Source organism: Equus asinus, chromosome 23 (assembly GCF_041296235.1).
Source record: "Equus asinus isolate D_3611 breed Donkey chromosome 23, EquAss-T2T_v2, whole genome shotgun sequence".
NCBI lineage: Eukaryota > Metazoa > Chordata > Mammalia > Perissodactyla > Equidae > Equus > Equus asinus.
The window spans coordinates 39356400-39384110 of record NC_091812.1 but is presented as its reverse complement, the minus strand read 5'-3'; the positions used below and the strand labels follow the sequence as shown (position 1 = coordinate 39384110).

The following is a 27711-nucleotide window of genomic DNA, read 5'->3' as shown; positions in this document are numbered from 1 at the left end:
TATCTTGATTTTGTGAATTGTCTGTTCATTGGGTTTTTGTCCTCTGTCCCTCAGTTTCTAAGGGTTCTTTATCCTCTAGGGATATTGACCTCTTGTCTGTGGAATACATTGCAAATATCTTCTCTGAGATTGTCATTTGTCTTTGACTTTGTTTAGGGAGGGGTTTTTGCCATGAAAAAAATGTTTTTAATTTTATTAACTCAAATTAACAATCCTTATTATTTTTTAATTTTTTTTTTTTTTTTTGGTGAGGAAGATTTGCCCTGAGCTAACATCTGTGCCAATCTTCTTCCATTTTTTGTATGTGGAATACCTCCACAGCATGGCTGATGAGTGAAGTAGGTCCGCACCCAGGACCCTAAGCCGCAAATCTGGGCCGCTGAAGCGGAGTGTGCGGAACTCTAACCACTTGGCCATGGGGCCGGCCTCAACAATCCATTATTTTATTGCCTCTGCATTTTGAATCTCTATTTAGAAAGGCTTTCCCACGGTTAAAGAGTTAGTCACCCTTGTTTCCCTGTGGTACTTGAATAGCTTCATTTATTTATATTTAGATCCCTAATCCGTTTGGAGTTTGCTCTCACATATGGTGTGAGATATAGATCCAATTTTATCTGTTCCCAAATGACTACTTAGTAGTACCTACAGCATTTATTAAAAAGTCCATCTTTATCCCCAGTGATTTAAGATGTCGCCTTTACTAAGCTTCTATATGACTTGTGTCTGTCTCTAGATACGCTGTTCCGCTGGCCAATTTGTCTATTCGTGTGCCAGTACCACACTATTGTCGTTGTGGCTGCTTTATAGTATGTTTTAGTACCTAGTTAAGCCAGTACACCTTGTAGTTTATCTTTTCAATATTTGTTACATGTTTGCTTTTTCATAGAAACTTTAGTATCAACTTGTCCAAATCTATGAAATAGTTTGTTGACTTTTTTAACTGTGATTGCATGTATTTATACATTTGTTTAGGAAGAACTGTTGAGTCATCCTAGCCAAGACCAGGGGATATTTTTCCATTTCTTTGAGTCTATTTTTATGTCTTCTGGGAGTTTATAAATGAATTATAGACTAAATATTTTTTTGTGAAAAAAGGAAATATTTCAGTTATATTAAAAATTTTCCTGTAAATGATTATAAAAATATTCTTGCAGGGGCTGGCCCTGTGGCTGAGTGTTTAAGTTTGCGCACTGCGCTGCAGCAGCCCAGGGTTTCACTGGTTCGGATCCTGGGCGCAGACATGGCACTGCTCGTCAGGCCACGTTGAGGCGGCGTCCCACGTGCCATAACTAGAAGAACCCACAACTAAAGTGTACAACTATGTACTGGGGGGATTTGGGGAGAAAAAGAAGAAAAGAAAATTCTTGCAGTTGAATTCCTTGCCTATTTGGCAAGGGACAATGTTGGCAGTGCATTTGATGGAGGGACATTCTTACTCTGAAATGTGTGAGACTGAAGAGTAGTAAGAGAGAGAATGACACAACTTCCAGGCAGGTTGGGGTGGCACATGGGAAATCTAGAAAGGAAAACTGGGCCCCAGAATGCTGCCTTCTGTATTTAAGGCCAGGATCTGACAACTAAGGACTGTGGATTTACTCTTCTTTGTGCAATGGGAAGTTCACAGGCATTGGAGTGAGACATACCTGGGGTCAACCCTGGCTTCATCACTTACCAGTTGTATGACCTTGGATAAATGACATAGGCTCTCTGAGCCTCAGCTTCATCACTAAGATGGGGAGGATACCCAAGTACTAGCTTTTATGGCAGATAAGATGCTCAATAAATGTTCCCTTCTTTCCCGTTTATCTACTTTCCTCTCTCTTATTTGCTCATAGTCACAACTTCATTCTTTTCTTACATCTCTAATTTCATTATTCATTTTTCATTCTGTCATTTTTTATCTTTCCTCGTCTCTATAGCTTCAATTCTGTGGCCAGCCATGTGCTTTTCTTTCCCCGCTGACTTGCAGGGTGTTTAGCACTTTAAATAATCAACCCTGGTAATGGAGCCAGTCAGCCACGCTGCCTCTCATAGGCACTCCCAATTCCACTGGGCATGACACACTGAGAGACATTTGCAAGTGTCCCCTCTAGAGCCATGGCAGAACCTAAGTCATTCTGAAAAGTTCCTGCAACCTGACCCAGAGGACAGAGATGTGTTCCTCTGTGCCCACCTTGGTACAAAAATTGAAAATATTAAACTCAGCTCTTATGGTGGAATTGATTTTTATTATAATACATGCCAAAAAACACTTTTACCAAAAGCCTGTGGATAGATTAGCAGATGCTAATGTTAAGGGATGAGGTCTACAGCTGCAACTCTCATTCTACTTTTTGTTTATTTGTTTGCACTTTACAGAAAAATTTTTCAAGAAAGGAAAATCACCCATATGACTTAAGCTTTAAAGTCCTCATGTTCAAACTTGCCTCAAAACAAATATGGCTTGAAATTAATATTTTTAGCACATATCATCTGTTTCTAAGTAAAAAGTCAGATTAATTTTGAGGGACCATATTAAATTATAGAAGAAACTGCCTTGTGGAGTAGGGTTATGAAAAAGTGGTTAGAATTATTTATATTTGCCTTGTTGAAATTTTACAGCAACATTACTTAAGTGTTAGAGCTATTTTTTTTTTAAACTCACACCCTTCACAGTAACTATACTAAAAATCAACAGGAGGTATAAAAAATACACAGAAGTCTTTTTTTAATTTATTTCATATTATTATGAGATGTTCATTGTTCAAACCAGCTATTTCTTGTTATTGGATAGATGGTAGGAGAAAAATAAAGGATATTGTACTCCCCTAACCCCACCAAGAGGGAAAATGAAAATGGCAGAGTGAGGTCTCTTTAATATAATGTTGCAGATAGTTTTTTAAATTCATAATTTATTTTAATAAAGAAACATCACTAATAATAATAGCTAATTTTTACTAAGTGCTTTTTAAATGCCAGCCACTATTCTGAGCATTTTATGTAGTCTCTTATTTTATGATAACCTAATAAGGAGATCCTATTATTCCCATTTCATAGATGAGGAAACTGAAGCCCAGAAAAGTTAAATAGCTTGCCTAAAGTCACACAGCTAGTATGTAGTAGAGCCAAGATTCAAACCAGGGAGTCTGACTACAGAATTTTCACTTTTACATAATACTTTTCTCTTTCTGCTTAAAATGTTTATTCATAAAATATATACAAAAGCCAGGGCATTAACTAATATGAGAAGGTGAGTTAATCTTAAACAGCTTGGCTTATGAATATATATGTAATAATCTCACAGTAATGATACAGTGAATAGGAAATGTGAGTAGGAGTTTTAAGATAAAACTTAGGATAAGTTGTGGAAATAAGAAATACATCCTTGGGACTTATTGTCAGTGGCAATTAATTTATATGAGTATATAAACCCTAAGAGATTAATCAGAATTATGATAGCGTCTTTATTGTCAGCATCTATAACAATTTGACAAGTATCACTTAATTTATCCTGAGAGCCCCTTCCTGGAGTAGTCCTAAGGAAAGCAGATTATATAACTGTTATTATGATGTCTAGAATATAAACTGAGAAAAACCACAGGCATAGAACAATCAAGAGATTTGTTCCAAAGTGGTCAGCCTACATCTCGTTTTATTAAACCCTAGTTCCCCAGCATGGCTGTTCAAGAGATTTGCTGCCTTTTCCCTTCTGGATCCCATAGTACAAATGTCAGAGTTTTAGGAGGTGAGTTCAGTGCTTCCCAGGCCAGGCCAATTTCTCATATCTGTGCATGTGCATCCTTGCAGCTGAGGAGATTGGTCTGGGATTGTCCAGTTGAGGGGAACATGCCCCCACCCCCCTACATCATGGTAGCAGTGGGAAAGGGGCAGGTGCATCCAAATTACCTATAAGGCTTTTCCAACCAACTTTCCTTCCCCAATTCTATACTGAACCTAATAAGTCACCAGCTTCAGTGTGTCTTGACTTAATAAAAGCTTGAGGACAACTGAGCTGGAAAAGCACGAAAACAAGTAAACATTCCAGGACACCTGTGGGCCTGCTTGCTTTGTTTTGTGATTTAACACAGTTAAGGGCCAACCTTACCCTTGCTTCAAGGCCACAGATCCTGCCTTTGACTCTGGAGGACAATCTTAGAAATGTCTGCCACTGATCACAAGGTGATGCAAAAAAGACGGAGCTGAATCAGTACCAGTTTATCACTCCTTCTGACCAAAGACCCTAAGGAATGGCCAGTGTGGCATTATCTTTGGACCCAACAGCACAGCTCATTACATGTGACGAACTACTTTGGTAGAATTTTCCAACATGAAAAAGTGTGCTAAAGTGTGCTACCCTCATAAAAAACATTGCAACAATCTAGATAAAATTGGTAATGCAGTCAGTTACGATTTATGTTATCTTAGCCGTTTTCTCCCAGGCAATGTTTCTGAGCATCTTGGCTGTTTTCTGTTCCACCTTGAGTGACCAAATGTCATAAACTGTGATCGTTTCAAAGATAAGTAATCTTATTTTGATCTAGCACAAAACAAAACTACGTTGCATCATTCAAAGTTGCCTCAAATCAATGATTTTAGATAAACTTGATGATTTAAGCACACACAAACATTTAAGCATTGGAGCCAAATTTTAAGACCTTTTGTGGCTAATATCAATTCAGCAAAGTATTTTTCTGGCTATTGGGGTGAGCTGCATATCCTTCCATTTTTGTCCTTTGAAAGTCCTGCTACTTTGATATTTAGGATGAGGAGACGCTAGCAGTGCAAAAGAACAAAGTCTTCTTTGTTACAATTTTCTGACAGTTGAACATTGTTAGTCAACAGAGCTTTTTTTTTTTTTGAGATTTAGTCATTTTTTTAATTCCAAAGACATTTAAAAAATTTTTCCCCCAAATGTTCCCACATGATGTGAAATGTGGAAGGCAGCATAGATGTAGGTTTGACTGTCCATCACCATCCTTTGTTTTCTACATCCTGGGCTTGCCTTTTTACCAATATCATCTCTAAGTCTCACAATAGCTTTGCAAGGTAGGTGTTACTGGCTGCATTTTATACGTTGAGGAAACTGCAGTGTAGAGTTCCGTGTTTGAGATCAGACAGCTAATACCCACAGGAGACTGAGTTGAAAGTCTGGATCTCTCTGACTCCAAAGCCACAAACCCCAACTTAATTTGGTGAGTTATGGAATGCCACAAAGAATAAACATTGTAGAGGAAAGATGAGAATGATGTAAGAATATTTGCATTCTGCCCTGGGACGCTGTGGCGACAGAGCCTAGGAGGGAGAGTCTCCAGGCCCCACAGCTTGCCTCTTTGACCCTCTCTGCTTAAGGCTGCTGTTTGGCCTCTCCTGTGATCTTTTGGATTCTGAAATTGGTCCAGCATCAGGCTGCCTTGATCAATTCTGTCAACACATCCAGATCTCCCCTCAGCAGTCTCATGGTTTTGCTGGATAATTTTACAAAATATTTTTACAATTTAAAAATTTTTTTGTCAATTTTGTAAATAATTTTGTAAAACAAAATTACAAAAAATTTTACAAAATAGGGACCAAGGCAAACAAAATATAAACAAGGACTTAACTAGGTACAGAGTGGGCAATTGCTAGAATTCCAAACAAAAAAAACTCGTCTTCCTAGCCCTGAGGCAGACAAGGGCTGGCACCAGGGTTTCAGAACCTTCTAGAGAGCCTGCATTGGTTCCCTCTGATTCCACTGAGTTCCTCAGTGAATATCTGACCCAAAAGATACCTTCCTAGTGCTTCTGGCCACACTACACCAACATTCCTGGGTGTTTTACATTTCAGCCCCCAGGAGTGCTCCTCACACCTCCTTGGTAGTTCTCTTTGGCAGTTCAGTTTTCCTAATGTACATTCTGGCTGGGAGCTCCCATGGGCCTTGTCCTTCAGGGAAGGTCAATTTCACCTACTGTGAAGTTTCTCCACTTCAGCTTCGTAATGGCTTTAGGTCACCAAGGAGAATGACATTTTATCCTGGAGTCCATGCCAAGATCTCTACCCTCCAAGAACCAGAAGCAAACTCTTGTCACTTCCTATTTCCTCTCTGGAAATCCACTAAATTTCTATCCCTTTCTGACAGCTTCCAGAGAGTGGATCATCTGCAAAGAAGAGATGATGGGCATACCTAGGACTAAGCAATCAGACTTTTCCTAGATCAGTTTACCCTCTCTGCCCACCTCCCCAGGTCCTCCTTGATGATTCATTACTCAGATGTTGTCAGAGGAAACTGTGAAAGTCTCCCCAGAGTCTTTTAATCACCCCCTTAAAGTACATGGCATTTTATACAGACTGAGAAATAACAACGCACCCCTGAAAGCTAGGACCTGGCACTATCAGCTGGGCCACGGTGTTCTCCTGTGGAACATAAGCAATTTCACAGATCACCACCATGAGACAAGACCACTCTGTAATCATGTCAGAAAACAGACAAAGACGTGAACATTGTTCAAACTACAGAAGTGACCAAGTCTCCCCACATGCTGACTAATTATGAGTGCTGCAGCATCTTTACTATATACCACTTACACCTGCTTGGTTCCTTCTACCTTCTAGATAAGAAGACTTAAAAGATCCAATCATGGAATTACTCCCACTTCCTGACAGCACTGAGTCCAGATGGTCTTTAAATCTTCCCCTAAATCACCTAGCACAAGTCCATACCTTGTAAGTCGTTTCTAATACCATTACTGAGATGCCCCACGGTTCCCCATGGTGTGTGTCTTCTTCGCTGCACTACGTTAATAAACCCTACTTTTTTGATGATAGGTGTGCTCCTGGTGGTCTTTAGATGGAGCACATTCATATCACTACGATAAAATAACAAACATCTTATGCTTATTTAGCACTTACCATGTGCCAAGTACCATCCTAAGCTCTTTGTATATATTAACAGCTTAATCCTCATTACATACTATGGGATTGGCACTATTATCATTCCCATTTTGTAGATGAGGAAATTGAAGCACAGGGAGGTTGAATAAGTGGCGGTCCTATTTCCCCAGAAAGAAACAGTTCATCGCAAGTTTGGGCAGTCTTTATAAACTATAGAACAGGCCAAGAAAACACTTCATTTCTCTGATCTTTAGGGCCAGGAGTGACTGAAAGCTAGGCTAGTTGCCTAGGGCTGTCCAAATGTGGAGAAGATTCTCTATACCTGCTTATTTTAATCCCAAACCTCAAAAGTCGGGGGAAAGAGTGGAAGAGTGAGCTACTTTCTGAAGAACTTTTATTTGCTTCACTGCAAAGATATGATCTCTTGCCAAGAACAATGAATTTACTATAGGTTTTAATGTATATTCTCCATGATATTCTTCATATAGCCTATGATATTTGAGTGCTTACTTTGTGACGGGCACAGTTTCAGATATTTACTAATCAATGTCTAATCAATATCAAGGTCTTCATCTCACTCAACTTCTCAACAACTCTCAACTTAGTTGATCACTGATCACTCCCTTCTTGAAATACAATCCTTAGTTGCTTTCTGGGAAACCACACTTCTTTGTTCTCCTCCTACTTGCCTGACCACACCATCTCAGTCTCCTTTGCCTCCTCTTCTCCCTGACTCCTACATATTCCTGGAGTGGCCCTAGCTCAGATCACAGTTGTCTTCTCTTCTCCATCCATACCCATCCTAGAGGATCTTGTCCAGTCTCATAATTTCAAATACCACCTGTATAACTGATGACTTCAAATTTATATTTCTAGCCCAGACTACAGTCATAACTATAGACTGATATATCAAACTGCCTACTTAACATATTCACCTGGATGTCCATAAACATCTCAAACTAACATGTCCAAATCACCATTTCTCATTCTCATCCCATCTGATCCCATTCTCATCCATCAAATCTGCTCATCCTGCAGATTTCCCCAACTCTGTAAATGGCACCACCATGCTGTGCTCAGGCTACAAACCTGAGATCACCTCTTACTCTTTTCTTTTTCTCTTACCCCTTTATACAGTCCATCAGAAAATCATTTTCAGCTCTAAATTCCAGACATATTCAGAATCCAACCACTTCTTACCACTTCCACTGCTATTACTCTGCTCCAAACTGCCATCTTCTGCCTGGATTAGTGCTACAATCTCCTAACTGCTCCCCCTGTTTTCACCCTTGCTCCCTACACTTTTTCTTTTCTTCTTATGTTGAAGTATATCATGGACATAGTGAGGTGCACAAATCTTCCATGTATAGCTCTCTGAATTTCTATGTATGTTTTCCCTGTATAACTACAACCCAGATCAGTATATAGAATGTTTCCAGTCCCCAGGAGTCTTGCTCCTGCCTCTCCCACTGCTAAAGGCAACCACTATCCAGACTTATATCCTTGTAAGTTAGTTTTGCCCATTTTAAGGCTTCATGTATAAAGGATCATGAGCATGTACTCTTTTGTGTCTTTTTTTTCATTCAATATTATGTCTGTGAGATTTATGTATTTTGTTGCTTGTAGTATTCTTTTTCCATGGTTTTTTGTATTACTCTATATGAATATACCATAATTTGTTTATCCATTCTAGTGTTGGTGGATATTTGGGTTAGTTCCAGTTTGGGACTATTACGAATAACACTGCTATGAGTGGTAAACAAATATGCTCATCTCTCTTGAGTACATGATATTCTTAAAAGTCAGACTGATTCGTTGAAATGTCAAATCACACAACGTCTTGCTCAAAATCCTCCAGCAGTTTCCCATCTTCCTTAGAGTAAAAGCTAAAGTTCTAGCAAGGGCCTACAAGACCCTATACTCTTGTGCTCAAATGTGGTCCATTTTCTGAAAACACTGACATTGGAGCTCTTTGAAATACAGGATCATGTGTCCTCCCAGTCCTATTGAATCAAAACCTGCTTTTAACAAATCCCCCAGGTGATTCCCATGCACATTAAAGTTTGAGAAGCACTGTCCTTGGCGATCTGTCCCTTCACCATCACCTCTCTGACCTCGTCTTCTACCCCCTTCTCCCTTGCTCACTCCTCATGCCACTCTGGCCACACCAGTCATTTTGCTGTTCCTTAGACATCCGAGACATGCTCACAACTGAGAGGCTGTGTAGCCAGGACCTGGTCAGCAGTTTCTTCTCCTGACTTTATATATATATATGTATGTGATAGGCTGAGAGAAAGTGTTTGTAGGTATTTATATACATATACACACACAGATATATATATCTCCACATGTGGGTATTGAGCACGTAAAATGTGACTAGTGCATCTGAGACACTGAATTTTTAATTTTATTTAATTTTAATTAACTTCAACTTAAATATGCACATATTGCTAGAGTCTATCATAATGTACAGTACACCTCTGTAGTAACTTTGGATGTCTGGCAGGTAAGACAGTTTTCAAAATTGTCTTTTCTGGCATATGCTTCCTCTAAGTAAATTTTACAATGCATTTGTCAAGTTCACTAAAGTAATTCCTGATAGGATTCTGATTGGGATTTATTCCTAGGTATTGTATAGTATTTATAATACTGTGAATAATTTTTAATGGTTTCTGACATATAGAAAATTTTAAATTTTTGTATATTGATCTTATATGATCTTATATTTGGCCATCCTGCTAAATTATCTTGTCGATTCTAGCAGTTTTTCAATTTATTTTCCTGAATTCTTATAGATAGACAATCATTATCCATATGTTTTAATTTCTACTTTTACTGCACCGTAGTAAAAAAATATATAGTCTATGTGATTTCTGCCTAGGGGAATTTATTGAGATATTTTATTGTAGTATAATACAATGTTCCCTGAATATTTATATAAATAATATTTTTCTATGTTTATTGGGTATATACATATACACATAATTAAGCTTGTTAATTTAATTGCTCAAATCTTCAATATTCCTACATTTTCTCCTGTTAGAGCTATCAATTTCTGAAAGAAGTGGTTAAATCCTACCATTATTATTTACAATTTGTAAAATTTTCCTTGTTTTTGCAATATTTTTGTTTATACATTCTAATGATATATTGTCTAATGTATAAAAGGTTCTTAACTGTTATGGCTTCTTGATTCATTGTATATAGCTTTTATCAATGTTAAAGTGTACAGCTCAATTAATTTTCACAGACTGACCATACCTCTTAAGCCACATTCCAACCCCTTGCTGTCACTTCCCCCCATTTGAGGATAGTCACTATCCTGACTCCCAACAGCGCAGAATAGTTTTGTGTTTGATTTTGATCTTAACATCACTGGACTCCTATGGTTTGTACTCTTCTGTATCTGGCTCCTTTTGCTCAACACTATAATTGTGAGATTGATTGGTGTTGTATGCAATGTCATCACCCTCTCTGAGAGCTACCCCAATGGAATCTAAAACAGTAAGCCAGCTAGAGAAACCATGGAGGCAGTTTCTCTTCAGAGACACATCCATGAATAGAGAAAGAAGTTCTAATCATGTGGACTACTTTGTTTTCTTCTGTCCCATATTATCTCTTTTATCTCCCATCCAGGTGTTCTCTTTATGCACCTTGATCCTTCTCTGTTGATTGTCCTCAAATGTCTGGTAGCCCTTGGGTGCCTGTTCATACATGTGATGAAGAAGTACGTTGATTAATCTAAGTAGTTGGCATAGATTTCCTCTGCAGTCTGTGGGCTTTCTGGAATGGGCAACGTGCCAACAGAAAAGCTTCGCTTTAGGGTGGATGAGCAAGAAGCAGGCTTAAGACTGCCAAAGGACACAGATTTACTTTGGGGTGAATCATGGTGTCATATTCAGACCTAAGTAAACCTACCTTCTCTTTTTTCTTTCCTCCTTGTCTGTCTGTTATTGAAGTCCAGAATTGCCTCAGTATTACCTCTTCTCTCTGATTCTATCCCCTAGCAAAGGAGTTTCCTCCAAGAGATTTTCCTCTTGGGAGAAAATTTGACTAGGGACAAACACTGCCACCTCTCTCTGTGTGTTGGAGGGGAGGGGTACCACTATAATTACAGAGGTAGTTATTTAATTATTTCCCCAAGCTTAGAGCTTCTCCAGCATCCTTATAGGCAGAGAGATCCTCCCCTGAGTCTGTTTTATTTATTTATTTATTTTTAAAGAAGATTAACCCTGAGCTAACATCCATGCCCATCTTCCTCTACTTTATATGTGGGATGCTGCCACAGCATGGCTTGATGAGTGGTGGTAGCTCTCCACCTGGGATCCAAAGTGGTGAATGCTAGGCTGCTGAAGTGGAGTGCATAAACTTAACTGCTGTGGCACCGGGCTGGCCCTAAATTTTTCATTTTTAATGTATAAAATCTGTTCATCTTTTCCTTCAGGAATGAGTTGTCCCTACAGGGATTAAACAGCAGTAAATCTAAGATTTATTGGTTATGGCTGGGTCAGGCTCACCTTTCTGGAAGAAGACACCAGACTGAGAGTCAATGATGCCAGTATCATTCATGAAAGAGCATGTCTTTCCCTTTCCACCATGCTATATTTTCTGTGCTCCCCACCACCACCCACGAGGTCAATACTGAGCCACTATTGTTTTTAATGCTTCATATCTTGGCTTTCTTGTCGGTACTATCAAATTAGGCTTTAGTTTTCAGCAAAAGGAAAAAAAAATCAGTGTAAATAAACAGCCCTTAATAAAAAAATGTACCTCTTTCTTACTAAGAAAAAACATTCAGGAGGATTATAAAAGGAAATTTTATGACATAAAACTCTAATTGCACTTATGTTTATGTTTCTTATTTTGACCTATCCCTTTCTGTGCCTAGTTTGGGTTTTTATTGAGCATTATTGTATTGAAGAAGGAATGAGTTGTCCCTACAGGGATTAAACAGCAGTAAATCTAAGATTTATTGGTTATGGCTGGGTCAGGCTCACCTTTCTGTAGCACTCTTAGACTCATAAAAATCAGAACAGGACAGAATGTAAAAATAACTAGTTTTTGTCCTTTTTAGGAATTAATGGTTATTTTCTTATAATAGTGAAATGATATTTTATTTTTGAAATTACATGTGAACATGAATATCAGAAGTATTATTTCCCAGAAATGGATAACTAAATAATGAATTCTTTCCAGAATCTACTTTTGTTTTTATATTGAAATCAGTTTTAAATAAGAAATTTCTAATTTAAAGTCCTGCCTAAATTTAATTAGAATTAGATGACCCACCCCATGAATTCTTCCTATTAGCAATTATCATATGACTAGATTAACTTTATAGTCTTGACTCGATTCTGATTTTAGCTACTGTAGAAATGTATTTTCTTCTAAATAAAAAAATCTCCAGATTAACAACCATCAAACCTGAGCTCCCAAAATACTTTGCAAAAACTGGTGATGGGCTGACATTTGAGCAATGTTTTAAAGGAAGACAGATCAGTTTAACCACTCTCTTGACCAAAAATTCACTGTGGTATAGATTTCATCTCTTTAGAGAAAGTAAGCTCTAATACCTAGGGAGAGTGATATTAGTATCAGGGATAAGAAAGCTTGAAGAGAAGAATAGAAACATTTACAGAAAAAAAATCCAATATCTTCCCCATCTCCTACCCCTGCAAGAAAAATTTTGGTGGTGTGTTTTAGTATGAGAATCGAAAAAGTATGGACTATGAAGCTTAAAAGTAATTATTTATAAAAAGGAATACATACAGTAATGCTAAACAGTCTTTCCTTCCCTCTTCGATCAATATAAAGATGGAATGTTTTATTATAAAATTATTTATAAAGTCTGAATAGAATTATTCCTTAGCAAGTGGTCTGGATGTTTTTGAACAAGTATTAAGAGTGGAACATCAAAGACTTTGTTAAGACCCAGGAATAACTGTGTGGCCAGACAAATATGTCACCACAAATCTTCCTTACTTTTTATAATGATTTAAAATAAACACATGCTGTTACTTACCTATCATTAAGGATGCCAAAAGGGTACCCTGTTCCACTTCTATTTTTCTAAACACCTTTGTTGAGGTACAATTTACATAGTATAAAATTCCACCCATTTTAAGGGTACAAGTCAATGATTTTTGGTACATTTATAGGGTTATACAACCATCACCATAATCCAGTTTTAGAACATTTCCATCATCCTCAAAAATTCCTTTGTGCTCATTTACAGTAAATCTTTGATCCCCACCTCATACTCAGGAAATCACTAATGTACTTTCTGTCTCCATAGATTTGCCTTTTCTTGACATTTTACATAAATGGAATCATACAATATGTGGTCTTTTGTGTCTAGCTTCTTTCACTTAGCATAATATTTTTGACGTGCATCCATGTTGAAGCATATTTTCTCCTCAAAGGAAATTTTAGAATCAGCTTGTCAAGCAAAGTTTTAAAAAATTTCCTTCAACCAGGTGGGAGGGCCTTTGCTCAACATAGCCTTTTAAACCCTCTTACTTGATTCCTTTATCTTCTGAAGCATTTTTGGAGAATTATTTTATATTTAGAACATTTCTGAATGTAATAAAACCACATGAAAGTACAAAAGTACTTTTTTGGATAAAAACGTTTATTTTTCAGGATTCCATGAAGATATTGAAATGTAGGATCAGAAGCACAACTCATTGAGAAGACAGAAGGGAAACTAATCAAAGAACATTCTACATGATCATAGTTGTATTCAGTGGGGTTTAGTTTTGTCTTTTTGTTTTCTTTTGTTTTACTTCTCTTTTGCCTTAGCTTGTATTCTGAAAATAAGTACTTTACACATTTTCTGGCTATTATTATAAGAGGTATAAACAATATTTTATTTTGACTATAATGACAGCTCTTTGGACCAAAGTGATATATATGACAACCTCTTATCTGGAACATGATGAGGAAGCAAGAAGAAATACTTAAAGACAAAAGAATCAAGTAATTATGACAAGGCCGTGTTCTGAAAGTCATGCAACATACTCATAGGAAGCCCCTGACTTTCAGGTCCTCATTAGGAACTTATGTGTTTTTATTTTATACAAGGTTCTAACAAACTTTGTTCTCTTACTGCCACTAGACAATTAAAAGCACTAGATCATCGAGAGAGAATGAGAGGGAGAGTGAGAAGAAAGGGAAGTCAGGGGAGTTTGTTGCTTAGAAGAGGATTTACTGCTAAAAGTGAAACATAACAGCTTGATAGAGGAGGAGACAGAAAGTGGACAGAGGCCTGGGACCACCTGGTGAACTCTGACAGCACTGCTGCATTACAGCACAGGAGAGCTAATGATGACTCTATGTCTTTGTGAAAAGAAGTTTCCTCCAAAGAAGGATATATAACAACAAACTAAATTCATAAATAAATAAGCAATCAAGCAACATCGATTTGCTATATTCAATTATGAAGGCAGCAGTATATTATAGCTTTTAGACAAGTGTCTATTAAAATAGTAGAATTCTTTTGTAAGTTTTCTTGCTTAAAGGAGTATATTTCAGTTCTCTGGAAAATGCACTTAAATATGAACAGCTGATTCCTCAATATTGCTGAAAATGTAGTGTTTCTGGTTTTTAGTTGTTGTTTTTATTTTTTGGCCTATTCTCATCAACTGACAAAAATTAAAGTGCTAGACTAATTTTTGGTAGATTGTAGCTCTATTTGTAACCAGGTATTATAACATTTAAAGTACATTCTGTGAGGAAGTTATTGACTATTGTTGGAATAAGTTACATTTGTAATAAACTAAACGTGTTATATAAAACATATTTTTCTATCACTAAATAAACAACATGACTTTTTATCTGAAAATAAATATTAAGGAAGATTGGTTTTATTGAGAGAACATTGGATTAGCAGTCCAGAGAAGGAAATTCAGTTCTAGTCCTGCCAACAACTCATTCTACAAACTTGCATGTACCTCATAACCTTTTTGGGCTACAGTTTCTTCATCTAAGAGGTAAAGGAAATACCCAGTACATACTAGAACTACAGGCAGTGGCAAGTTACCTAACCATTCTTACCACCAGTTTCCTCATCTGGAAAAATGGGGATATTAGGTAATACCTGCCAAACAGACTGTTATAAGAAGCAAATGACTCAATAACCAGTAAGGGTAGCTTTTAGGAATACTATATTAATGTCTGTAGAAATCTTGTCTTTTTCTCTTGAAACATATTTTTACCTTTATAGGCTTCAAGATTTATAGAAATGTATTTCTGATTGACACTATGTAGAACTGCTGCTACTCTTCCCATATAAGCATCTTCTCCCCCAACAACCACAGGCATGTTAGGAAGATGCTCTATATACATAAGTTCTTTTTAGTCTCGTAAAAAATATAAACCCATGATGTAGGTACTGTTCTTATCCCCATTTTACAGATGGGAAAATGGAAACATAAGACATGCTGTAACTTGTCTGAGGTCACAGGGCTGGGAAGAGACAGATGGAGCCACATCTGGAAAACAGCAGGAGGCCAGGCTGACCAAAGCTGGGAAGGGCCACAACAGAAAATGAGGTTGTCCTGGGGCATGGAGATGATACGGAGGGCCTGGAAAGCTGAGCAGAGCGTTTATACTTGGTGTGGCAGAAAACAGAAGCATTGGATGTTTTCAAGCAGGGGAGCAATAGGAGCAGGATTGACATTTTAAAATAACCAATCTTACAGTTTTATGTCTATTTTCTAGGCAAATAATAGTAACTAACTTTTTTTGAACCTTTATTAAAGCTCTGCCCTAAGACCTTTGCATGTATTTGTTCATTTAATCCTTACAAAAATCCTTTAAGGTGAGTACCGTCATTTGCCTCATTTTACTGCTAAGAAAACTGAGGCACAGAGAGATACAAGAATTCACCAAAAGCCACACAGCTTGTGAGTGGTGGAACCAGGCTTCAAATGCAGACAGTCTGGCCCCAGTGTCTACAGTATTAACTTCTGGGCCATAATGCTTTTGTTAATAGACATATATCACAGGCTAGATATATAAGGCTAGCATTGGACTATTGCAGTAGCCAAGGTCTGAGGTGATAAGGACTTGGATTTCAGGGGAGGCAGCAAGAATAGAGAAAAGGGTGTATTTCGAAAGAAAAGTTGGTGGAATTTCTGAACTAACTAGGTACTTGGAGGATTAAGAAGAGGAGTAAGTTGAAGATGAAACCAAAGTTTTCATTCCTCTGGGAGAATCATGGAGCCTCTGAGGAATACAAGGAATAGGCGGGGCGCTGGTTAGAGGAAATGATCGCAGTGTAGGGCGTGTTGAATTCAGGGTAGTGCCAGGAATGCAAGTCAGCTCTCTGCAGCTGGCATTGCTCCAGTGAGTAGATGGGGCTTTAGATAGAGAGGTGGAGATCTTCAGCAAGGAGAAATTTTGAAGTCAGGAAAACAGGTGAACTCTCCAAGAAAGAGAGAGGGAAGAAAGTGAAGGAAAAAGGCTCTAAGTCTAGGTAACCACTGGGGATAGGAGACAAGAAGGAAAAGCAAGACAAAGGGGATAATACATACCAATGCCTGCAGTACATCAGTCCCTTGCAAATATGCCATCTTATTTAGCAGAACAACCCTGTAGGCTAGCTATGTTGCTCCTAGAGATAGAGAAATTGAAGTCAAGAGATTTAGAGGATTTGCCCACAATCACATAGCAAGTAAGTGACAGAATTGGAATTTGAACCCAGCCTATGTGACTCCAAACTCTGTCTCTTTCCATAAAGCCAAAAGATGTGGAAAGGTGAACATGCCTGGCCTGGTTGAGGACTGGGGTGGCTGGGGTCTAGGGGAAGACTGGCAGGACGTGAACCCTAAGAGGTGAATTGGAATAGGATTTTTAAAGGCCATGTCATGTCTAGGAGTTAAAGACCCAAAGAAAGTTTTTAAGCAGGAAAGTACCATGAGGTCACTTTTGAGACAGGAATCTAAGTATAAAAAGAGCAGTATAAAAAACGGATTGAAGGAGAAGAAACTAGGAAGAGAGAACACAGATTGGCAGTAATGCAGTGCCTTTGTTGATGGATAGTGATGATCTGAGCTGGAGCTGGAGCAGGGACAGCAGGAAGGAGAGTGGATTCAACAGATATGCAGGGATATTTTGGTAAGACTTGGCGATCCTTCTTCCAGTGGAGATGCCTAGAATACAGCTGGAAATATGATCTACCACTGAGTAGAGCTCCAGGATGGAACTTTAGAGCTCTGATGTCATCAGCAAGAGGTTGTAGTTGAAGCCTGGAAAGTGATGATATCACCAGGATCTAAGACCAAGAGGAGATAGCTTAAAAGGAAATTCTGGGAAAAGTAAACAAAGATAGGACTTGAAGGACCTTCTCTGGAACAGGCTCTAGTGCTCTTCTGTTCTTAGGAGTTGCCTTTTCCCTTTGTTTCTCATTGTGGAAGGGGAGCAGGTCTTGACCTTTCAGAACTTGCTTAGCTTTCTGTTCTGCTCCCACCTTGAGAACAGATATTAGTTTCCTTATAGAGCCATAGGCTAGCTCTCTTTTCTCCCAGGGCCATTGGCCTAGAGCCCCAAACCCACATTTGTGCAAGAGGGTAGGGGAGTCCACATCTCAAGAAATGTTTAGAAAGTTGTCTGAAGGCCATGGTCATTGTTTGGATGTGGTGGTTGTTCCCAGTTCTCTGAGGAATTAGATATGGCAATGAGGAAGAGGCCACAGGGGCCTTGGGAAGCTCACAATCAGAGAGCAGTGGTCACTGAAATCGCTATAGGGATGGGGGCATGAAATGCTGGTGAGAAATTGGAGACAGTGAGTGTAGAGGCTCTTTCAAAGAGATTTAAACAGAATAATTCAGGTCAGTCTGTACCCCAGGTCAATTTAGAGTTCATTATGCAGTGTCATTCTAAGATTCTTGCATTAATTATACAGAAAGGTAAAGACTTTTCAGATGGTAATCACATACCCTGTCCACTTCATCCCTACTTTCCATGTTGACTTGATTACTGCAAGTGTTCTTAGACTGCAAGTTTGGGTTTTGGAACAGGCAACCCTGGGTCTGAATCCCAGATCTGCCATTTAATAACTGTGACCACAGGGAAAAATCGCTCAAATTCTGATCCTTAGTTTACTTAACTGTAAACTGAGATAAAACCTTCTGTGGCAGGTATTATTACTGGATTGCTCAACTTCCATTCCAATCCCTTATAGTGTGCTTGCCTGTAAACAGAGGCTGGAAAGCCAAAGGCAAATTTCCCAGATTCCCTTGCAGCTGGGTTTCACATCTGACCTACTTCTGCCAACCAGGCATGTTTGAAGGAGACTTGAGAGGTAAACATGAGCAGTGTAAAGCTTCAAGAAGACATTGGGTCTTCTTGTAACCACTGTAGTGAAAGTGACTGGTATTTTAGGAGTGGTGGAGGTGGAGTTTCAGTATTTGGTCCTGAGCATCCGTGGTAGAAGGCAGTGGCTGTGGGGTACACCTAAAAGAGTCCCATGTTCTGGCTGAGCATTTCTCTTAGCTATGTTGCTCCTGATAGGGTAGAATTCAAATTAACTTTCATGGCTCTCCCAGAAAATCTTAAGCTGCCAAATACCCTGCAATAATTCTTTTTCTGTTTAAACTACTTAGTTGGGGGGCCGGCCCCGTGACCAAGGGGTTAAGTTCGCGTGCTCAGCTTCAGTGGCCCTGGGTTTCACCAGTTCGGATCCTGGGCGTGGACATGGCACTGCTCATCAAGCCACGCGGAGGTGGCATGCCACAGGCCACAACTAGAAGGACCCACAACTAAAAATATACACCAGGGGGCTTCGTACCAGCGGGGTGGGGAGAAAAAGGAAAAATAAAATCTTTAAACTACTAGTCAGAGTGGCTTCCATTGTCTTCAACTCATAGACCAACCTCATAGGATTTGGGGAGAAAGCCAACATGTGTAAAATAGTACTGCACTTAGAACATGGTGGGCCACATTATTACTATTATTAGTGTGTCAGCTGCCACAATAAAGTGAGAAACAAGCATCTTGCAATTTCTTAAGAATTTTCTGATTTTATTTTTTGAAGCATATCTTGGTTCTAAGATTCTCGGGTGTAAGTGTTGTAGAATAGCGGCCTTAGCTTTGTGCACAGTTAAGACTGACATAGTAGAATATAACTATCAAACTAAGAAATAAGTACTCTTTAAAATGAGGAAATCCAGGATAAAAGAAAATACCCTTATTGTTTCTATTAAAGTTCTGAAATTGTCTTCAACTTCAGTTAATAGTGCTTATAATATACCAGACACTGTTAGAAGCTGTGTCTTTAAGGAATTTTAGATAATAGTTGAGAAGGTCATTGGTCTTTTGTTCTTTCCCAGGCTCTGTTCATCTTGTTGGCATCTTCTGCTCTTCTTGGGGAAAGTCCATATATTTTGGAATCCATAACTTAATATAAAGGGTTTTTGCCAAACCAGAATTCTTATTTTTTCCTTAGCGTGATCTTATTGTTTACATACATCTGAGAGTAAGAATGGATTTAATTGTGTTATAATCTTTATTGGAAGATATGTAAAAAGATGCTATAACCAAAGCTTTTAATCTTCTGAATAATACTATAATTTTGTTTACATTAAATTATTTTCATGTCACTGATTTAAAAAAAATGGGCTTTTTTTTTCAGCTTCAATTTACTACTCATTTCTCCTTCTAGATTCTTCCCAAACTACTTAACGGATGTTGAGCACTTAAAATACCTATAGAGCAAGTTAAAGTTAAATGCCACTTGTCACAGCTTTCATTATGGTTGCTTTATTTTAACGATCTCAGTTTATGTTTTGTTTACCTGAAATTCTGATTTTGTTTTTAGTTTAAGGTATCAATAATATCTCTGTTAATTTAACAAAGCCATAGACAAATATAAAATATTCTCATTTCTGATAAAAACAAAACTCTTTTGTGGCAGGACACATAGAATAACTTTTTGGCATTGCACAATTAAGCAAATGAAAAGATAACTTTTCTATTGCATGTGAATATATTATGAATAAATTAAAAGACTGTTGGAAACCAAAAACACAGAAGTAAACTGGTTTTTTCTCAAAGTTGGCCTAATTATTTCTCAAAAATAGGAAAGTCTCCAAATAAAAACATTGCCTTCTTTGTTCTCTGAAAATATTTTATATGTTCAAGTGAAATTTAATCATTTTATTATTGTATTAAGGGGAAACTTGTATTAAGTGGTCTGTGGGCCTTTACAAAATTGTGCTCCCTGAAACTCAAGAGATTGACAAATTACTGAGATCAGTAATTTTGTGGCTACCCTTAATATTTTTTAAACAAGGAAATTGAAGAATTAAAATACACAGGAAAGGTCAGATGTAACAGCTTTATGAATGTGATTTCTCCTACTATGTACAATTATTTTTAGTAAGCTGGCTTCCTTTTATTATATTCTCCAAAATAAACTGTGGTTCTGTAATTGTTAAGCTAGTATCAGATACGCCTATAAGATCATCAGAGTCTGAACTCATAATCAGGAGCGTTTTAATTTCAAATTGTTCTGTAAAGCAATATCAAAAGTAACAGAGATAGGAAAATTATTATTGTAAAAAGGTCTAAAGTTCTTTTAAAATAGGACAAAATTTTATATTTATGATTTGGGTTAAAGACTGTTAAGGAAACTGTACATGTTCTCTTGTGCTCTTATTTGTTATTAGTGTCAATATTTGGGAAAGAAGTGTAAAACTGAATGTACATTTAGTTAAATAATGCCTATTATTGGCAAATTAATAATTATATTCATATAATTATCACTTCATGGCTATTGAAAAAGTTTGGTAATAAAATTTATTAATTAATTTGAACTTTAAAATGTATTTGGCTCTAGACCTCTGACTTTAAACACAATTTTATGAAGTATGGGGTAATTAATAATTTTAATTGATAATTAACATTACAGCACAATGCTGTCCTTTGTCAGGAGTTTTTGGCCATCGAGACAGTCTGCAGAGATCTTTTTTTTTTAACTCTAGACTCAGAGTTTATTGCAGATACTCAATCTGGCTGATTTTTACAATTTATCTGTGATATATGGAGATGATTGCCTCTATTCTAATCAATAGGAGAGTAGAGAGCCAGAATATAAGATTTGTTCATAATCATTTCTTAAAATAAACTTAAATTTTAGAATAGTTTTAGATTTATGGAAAACAAGTACAGAGTTCCTGAATACCCTACGCTTAGCGTACTCTGCAGTTAATATCTTACATTACCATAGTACAGTTGCCACAACTAAGAAACAAACATTGGTATATTACTATTAAATAAAATTCATATTCAAATTTCATTAGTTTTCCCCTAATTATTCTGTCCCAGAATTCCATCTAGGATGCCACATTACATTTAGTCTTCTTGTCTCCTTTGCTTGCTATGGAATGTGACAGTTTCTCAGAAGTTCCATGTTTTTGATGACCTTGAGAGTTTTGAGGAATACTGGTCAGGTATTTTGTAAATTGTCCCTCAGTTTGGGTTTGTCTCCTGGTTAGATTGGGTTTATGGGTTTTGGGGTGGAAGAACACAGCAGCGAAGTTCCCTTCTCATCACATTATATCAAGGGTACATGCTATCAACATGTCTCATCACTGATGATGTTAACCTTGCTCACTTAGTCAAGGTAGTGTTTGCCAGGTTTCTCCACTGTAATGTTCCTTCCCCCTCCCTCCCCTTACCCTCTCATACTCTACTCCTTGGAAGCAAGTAACTAAGCAAAGCCCACCATTAAGGGGTGAGAATTAAACCCTACCTCCTTGAAGGTGGCAGGGGAGTATCTACACAAATGATTTTGAATTCTTTACAGGATATTTGTCTCCTCCATTTATATCAGTATGGACTCATGGATATTTATTTTACACTTTGGGTTGCAATCCAATACTGTATTGTATATTTTGCTGCTCAAAATGTCCCAAATTTGGCCATTGGGAGCTCTTTTGGGTTGGCTCCTGTGTCCCTTTGACATACTCCATCATTTTTTTTTTTTTTTTTGAGCATTTCTTTCTGGCACTACAAGATATTCTAGCTCATTTCCTGTCTCAGTCTTAGGTCAGCCATTTCTCCAAGGACTCTGAATCCTTTCATTGGAGAGTAGAAGTAGAAACCAAAATCTGGGTGCTGAGTGTGCTCATTGCTACAAGGGTGTCATCACCTCTATGCCCTCTCAGTGGACAGAGCTAGGAAATATAGGTACTTACACTAACCCATGTATACATCCATATCTATAATTTTATCTTTGTCCACCTGTATCTGTAATAAGCTAAACACAATTCCATACTGATGTCACTGACTCTAATCCAATACAACATGGTTCATTCTAGTCTTTTCCCCTTGCTTTTTTGTAATCTCCCTCTCTAATAGTAAGAAGCCTGACTCCAACCATCTGCCATCTATTTATTTGTTTGTTCATCTCCAGTTTACATGTAAATCAGTTTCAGAATTGTTAACGTGTACCCCGTTAGAAATAACTTTACCAATCCTTTTGTCTTTAGTTTTATAGTTTCCAGTCAAAATATCATTTTCCAAAGTTAGATCAGTTCCTTTTCCTCCACTTCCTTCAGTGAAGTTATGTCATACATTTATAGATTATTTTGTCACAGTCCACATTCCATCCTATGGATCCCCTGACCTTCTGGCTGATTTGTAAAATTTGCGTACAGTAAGGTTCACTTTTTGTGCTGTAAAGTTTTAAAGGTTTATACAAATGCAGAATGTCATGTACCCACCACGATAGTACCAACAGATTAGTTCTACCACCCTTAAAAAACCTCCTGTTCACAATCTTTTGAGAGTTCCCAGAAGATCAATTTTCAGACTTGTATTTCAGCTTGGTCCTTGTTGGGAAAGAACCTAGGTGGTGAGTTCTTTCATCTCAGGCAGTGGTTCTCAATCCTAGCCGCACACCAGAATTACCTGGCAACCTTTAAAAAATACTGATGACTGGTCCCACCTCCAGATCCTGGTTCCATCATCCCTCCTGGTTCAATTAGTCTAAGGTATAGGCCTGGGCATTGGGACTTTGGAAAACTCCCCAGATGCTCATAATGTTCTGCTAAGTTTCAGAACTACTGATCTTGGGTTCATCTGTGTCATGATTGGATTAGATGGCTTTTGATAACAACACACATAATTAATTGATGCATCTACATTACTTTGGGGGGATACTATGAACTGTCATGTAAGTTTTTTGAGTAAGTAATATGGCAAGGATGAATTTCACATGCTAAATGATCATGTATGCAAAAACACTATTTTTTATTCTCTAACTGAACTCAAAATGAATTTTAATTGCTACTGCTGAGGGCAAATTTAATTTTGACAAGTCAAAGTGACTCAATTACTTCTAGTTTAAAACTTACTTCTTTGTGGATAGAGTTAAATTCAGCTTGACTTCCTCCCTTTCTCTGTCCATTTTTTCCTGGACCAGTCTAGGTTTGGGTCCAGGTGATCTCAGATGGCATAGGCATCGAGGAGTATCTGGTTGGAGGAGGTTTTTCTGCCATTGTTTTCTGTTTCATCACCCTGGATAATGTCAGGTGATTTGCTCTGAGGGCCTTTGACAATGTTTCAGGCTGGCTTGACCATTACTTCTGTGCTCTGGGGTGCTGCTGATCCTCTGAGATCTAGCCACCTTCCTCACCCAGCCCTTGGCTGATAGTCTCTACCCAAGTGTCTGTTATGAGGACACCAGGCCCTAGGCTTTGGTGACTCTCTGGTAAGCCACCTGCTTTAAATTCTCAGCTACCTTCTTTGCCCCTCTCCAGGTTGACATGGGAACCTTGCAGACTTTCTCCACACCCCTTGGCAGCTGAGAGAGACTGGGTTGGCCTCTCTCAAGCCTGCTCTAAGCCTGGATCTGCCCTGCAACCATTTGTGCTCTACTTTAGCTGCCTCTCCTAGAAGTGCTTTCTGTCTGGGGATCTCTAAATCCCAAGACCACCACATCCCCTGGGGCTTCAACCCCCAAGAGGGACCAAGGAGCCAAACCCCATATTTATATCTAAAATCTCACATTCCTCTCCCAGTTCCTTCCCACAGCAGAAAGAAGGCATGTAGAGAAAACTGAGTCACACTTTTACTCATTCTTCCACATCCTATGGTTTGCATCATTCATTCTATACTTGCTATCCTCTATGCTTTGCTAATGATACACAGTGCCAAGATTTTAGAATTTAAAAAACAACAACTTTTCTTTCTCAAGAATCTGACTTTCTCAAAATAATGGGCTTGGGCTTTCAGACTATTGCTTCTGTTGTGTGTTTTCTAAAAATCCATTCAAACATCCAGTCTCCTTCTTTGTTCTGGGCTGTATCTGCTTTCTGCTCCAAAGCAGTGAAAGGCACTGACTAAAGTGGTGAAGGACTTGAGCCAACAAGAAAATTGTAGGGAAAAAAACAATCTCTATTAATGTTTCAAAATAATACCCCTCTACCATCATATCATGGTATGATATGGACCTGATACTCCAAATTAATTTCAACTTGGAGTTGAATGGATTTGGAGGGAAAAATGATTAGAATACAAGTTGTGAAAAAGGCCAATAATATGTACCTGCATTTAAAGGCACATAGGTCTTGCGTCATATATGATATAATAGACTGGACATATAATTTAGGTTTGGATAAAAGCTCCAAACCAGGTGCATTCAAGAACTCAGGATGCAGAAAAAGAATATTGCATGTATTCTGTACATATTCTAGGAAAATTTCACCGCCAAAGTGGCAGTTGGGGATAGCTGTCCAGAGAGACTTTAGTCAAAGTCTGTTGAAATTAAAAAAAAAAAAAAAGATGAATCAAAGTGATTGAAGATGAAAATCCACTGGAAAAGCAGAATATCAGCTGTGCTCAGATGCACAGGTGAGTAACCACACTTTTCATTTGTTTTGTCCTCAGCTGGAAAGGCAGCTAACAATGCAGAATGAAATGAGGGAAAGACAAATGGCCATGCAGATTGCTTGGTCCCGGGAATTTCTCAAATATTTTGGAACATTTTTTGGCATTGCAGCCATCTCTTTAACAGCTGGGTATGTTTGCTATTTACTTTGAAATTTTCTCAAATAATTTATTTCTTTCTGTCTTTGCCATTATCACATTAAGTTGATCAAGATAGGACTTCATCCAACTAGAGTATATGTAAACAAAGTAACCTCATAGCTTAGTCCTTGGAGGTAACTCCGTAGAACCAAGGTAGTAGTAGTTAATTCTGCCCTTTTTTTCCTGTTTTGATATTTGCTCTCCATCTTTAAAAAACTGAAGTATAATTGACATGCAGTATTATATTTGTTTCAGGTGTACAGTGACTCGGTATTTTTATACGTTAAAGATGACCATCATGATATGTCTGGTTACTATCTGTCACCACACAAAGTTATTACAACATTGTTACTATATTCTCTATGCTGTACATTACATCTCTGTGACTTATTTATTTTATAACTGGCATTTTGTACCTCTTAATCCCCTTCACCTATTTAGCTCACCCCCTACACCCCTCCCCTCTGGCAAACACCAGATTGTTCTCTGTATCTATGAGTCGGTTTCTGTTTTATTTTGTTTGTTCGTTTTATTTTTTACCCACCACATATAAGTGAAATCATATGGTTAATTCTGCCTTTAGTTTCTTAGATTTCTTCTGTCCTTTTCTCCATTTTTATAAGTTGAGAGGACTGACTTGACAAGATAGAAGGAAGCCTCTACAAATTTATCTCCACAATCCCTAAGGGGTAGATATCAATACTTAACCATTTTTAAAATGAGTAATCTGAGCCTCAACATCAAATAAACATGAGCAAGTCAAAGATCATGCCCTTGAAAATTGCAGAATCTGGTGAGGGGTTATGGCTAAGGAGATTCTATTTCCAGATAAAACTCAAATGAATTATGTAACTTCTGAAATGGAGGACATTCTTCCAAAAAGGAAGTAAATTTTTTTTCATCAAGTGTGGAGATTTGTATTTATAGGTTATTCTTGATATTCATTCTTTTTTGTTCTTGAACCAGAGCACTAAAAAGGAAGAAGCCAGCCTTTCTCTTCCCTATTGTTCCATTAGGCTTTGTCCTTACCTACCAGTATGATTTGGGCTATGGAACTCTTCTACAAAGAATGAAAGGTAAGTCTTTGATAAACCAGAGTCTCTATTTCTGATTCATTTTCTGGTTTAAGGATCCCTTCCGTATGACCCCTTGACTTATGAAGATTCTGACAAGACCTTCTCCCTGAGCCTCCAATGACCGACATTTCTGCTCCCTCTCACACAGTGGTATGTTTGAGCCAGCTCATACCAGCTCACAACAACTGATTGTCAAATTTTCAGGAATTTTGTAAGCTGGCTGTTAAATGCAGTCCTTATTAAAAATTAAATTATATAAACTTACAATTAAATAAATTACAAAAAATAAATTACATTAAATTATATTTTAAAAAACTTGTAATAAATACTCAGAACTTATTAGTTTCTAATTATTTTACTATTATCTATATGCTTAAGTTATCTATCTTTATATTCTTAAGTATATCTATTGTATTTGTAGGGTAGAAATGTGGGTATAATATACAGACACAATAAAATACAGATACAACTTTGACTTCAGTCTCATCCCATTGGTAGCTTGACGTTGGTCATGGTGGGAGTATTTACACCTGTGGAATCCCCAAATGCCAAATCAAGGCTTGACTTACTATTTTGTTGATTGTCTAGACCATGGTTTGGCAAACTAAGCCCTGTGGATTGGCCATATGTTTTTGGAAATAAATTTTTATTGGAACACAGACATGCCCATTCATTTATGAATTGTCTATTTTCCCATTACCATGACACAGCCAAGTCATTGCAACAGAGACATAAGACCCCACAAGCTTAAAATATTTACTGTCTGGCCCTTTAAGAAAATTTGCCAACGCATAGTCTAGACTTAAGGAAGTGCTAAAGAAAATGTTAATAATGCAAATTATGCTTAAAAGTTTGTTGTGTCTGTAGCCATTACATTGTGAATAACATAAAAAAATGAGGAAATATTCTTCCAACATTTAAAAATTATCTGATTCAGCAAAGTTATTCACACCATTCTCAAACAAGTTAAAGTTCCAACATATGTCATTGTTTCACTTTTGTCCTACTCACTAATGTAAATGAAAACACCAACCATCATTCATGTTGGAATTATATTCTCTCATCAGCTGCAGCTATAGATTGGCTCTGGACAAGAGTTCAGCAAAAATCAATGAAAACATTCTGTGAGAATCAATTTGCTATATGGAATTTATGATAAAGTATATTTATAAATTGTGTGTACATATATTTTATATAAGTAAAATTTATAATAAACTTAGGTACATAATAAACTTACATACTTTTTTGTTTCCGAAGAGCTAGTTGTTAAATATTTATCAGCACCATGCTGCTCTCATAGAACTCTGGCTCTTATTGCCCTAGAAAATAGCACAGCTGCCACTCAAGCTATTCCTGTCCCAGGAAGATAAATTTTTCCATTAGTCTAGGATACCCATGTCCTCCAAATTCCCACCACTTCTCTGGGAGCTACACTCTCATGAGGATCCCTGTGTCCCTACTTCTCAAGCCTTCAACCCAGAGCATATTGCAAACAGTACTTTCCCAAGCCTTTTTTTTTTTTTGCCATCCTGATCTCTCCTGGGCAGTGGGCCCATCACTATCCCTAAAGCTCTGTTTGTTATGGGAAAGGAGGAGGTGCAGTCTCCTCTGCAGGTATTGGGAAGTAGGAAGTAGAACATCTCATTCCCAGGCCTAGGGAGATGAAGGGTTATATATTCTTAAAAGTTCTCGTTTGAAAATGGAAACACACTTTCCACATAGAAACTATGCTAAAATGTCCTTTGGAGTCAGG

The 27711-nt window shown here is 37.7% G+C and overlaps 2 protein-coding genes across 5 annotated transcripts in view; both read left to right on the top strand.

Moving 5' to 3' along the window:
• Window positions 1-27711, top strand: part of RLN1 (relaxin 1) — a 60704-nt gene that overhangs the window by 8974 nt on the left and 24019 nt on the right. The gene's annotated exons all lie outside the window — the stretch shown is intronic.
• PLGRKT (plasminogen receptor with a C-terminal lysine) overlaps window positions 1-27711 on the top strand; it is a 40246-nt gene that overhangs the window by 10508 nt on the left and 2027 nt on the right. For all 4 annotated transcript variants that reach the window (XM_014860727.3, XM_014860729.3, XM_070495477.1 and 1 more), the window contains 2 exons: window positions 24742-24872; window positions 25849-25958. In XM_014860727.3, coding sequence (XP_014716213.1) covers window positions 24742-24872; window positions 25849-25958 — 241 coding nt within the window. The remainder of the gene's footprint in view (window positions 1-24741; window positions 24873-25848; window positions 25959-27711) is intronic.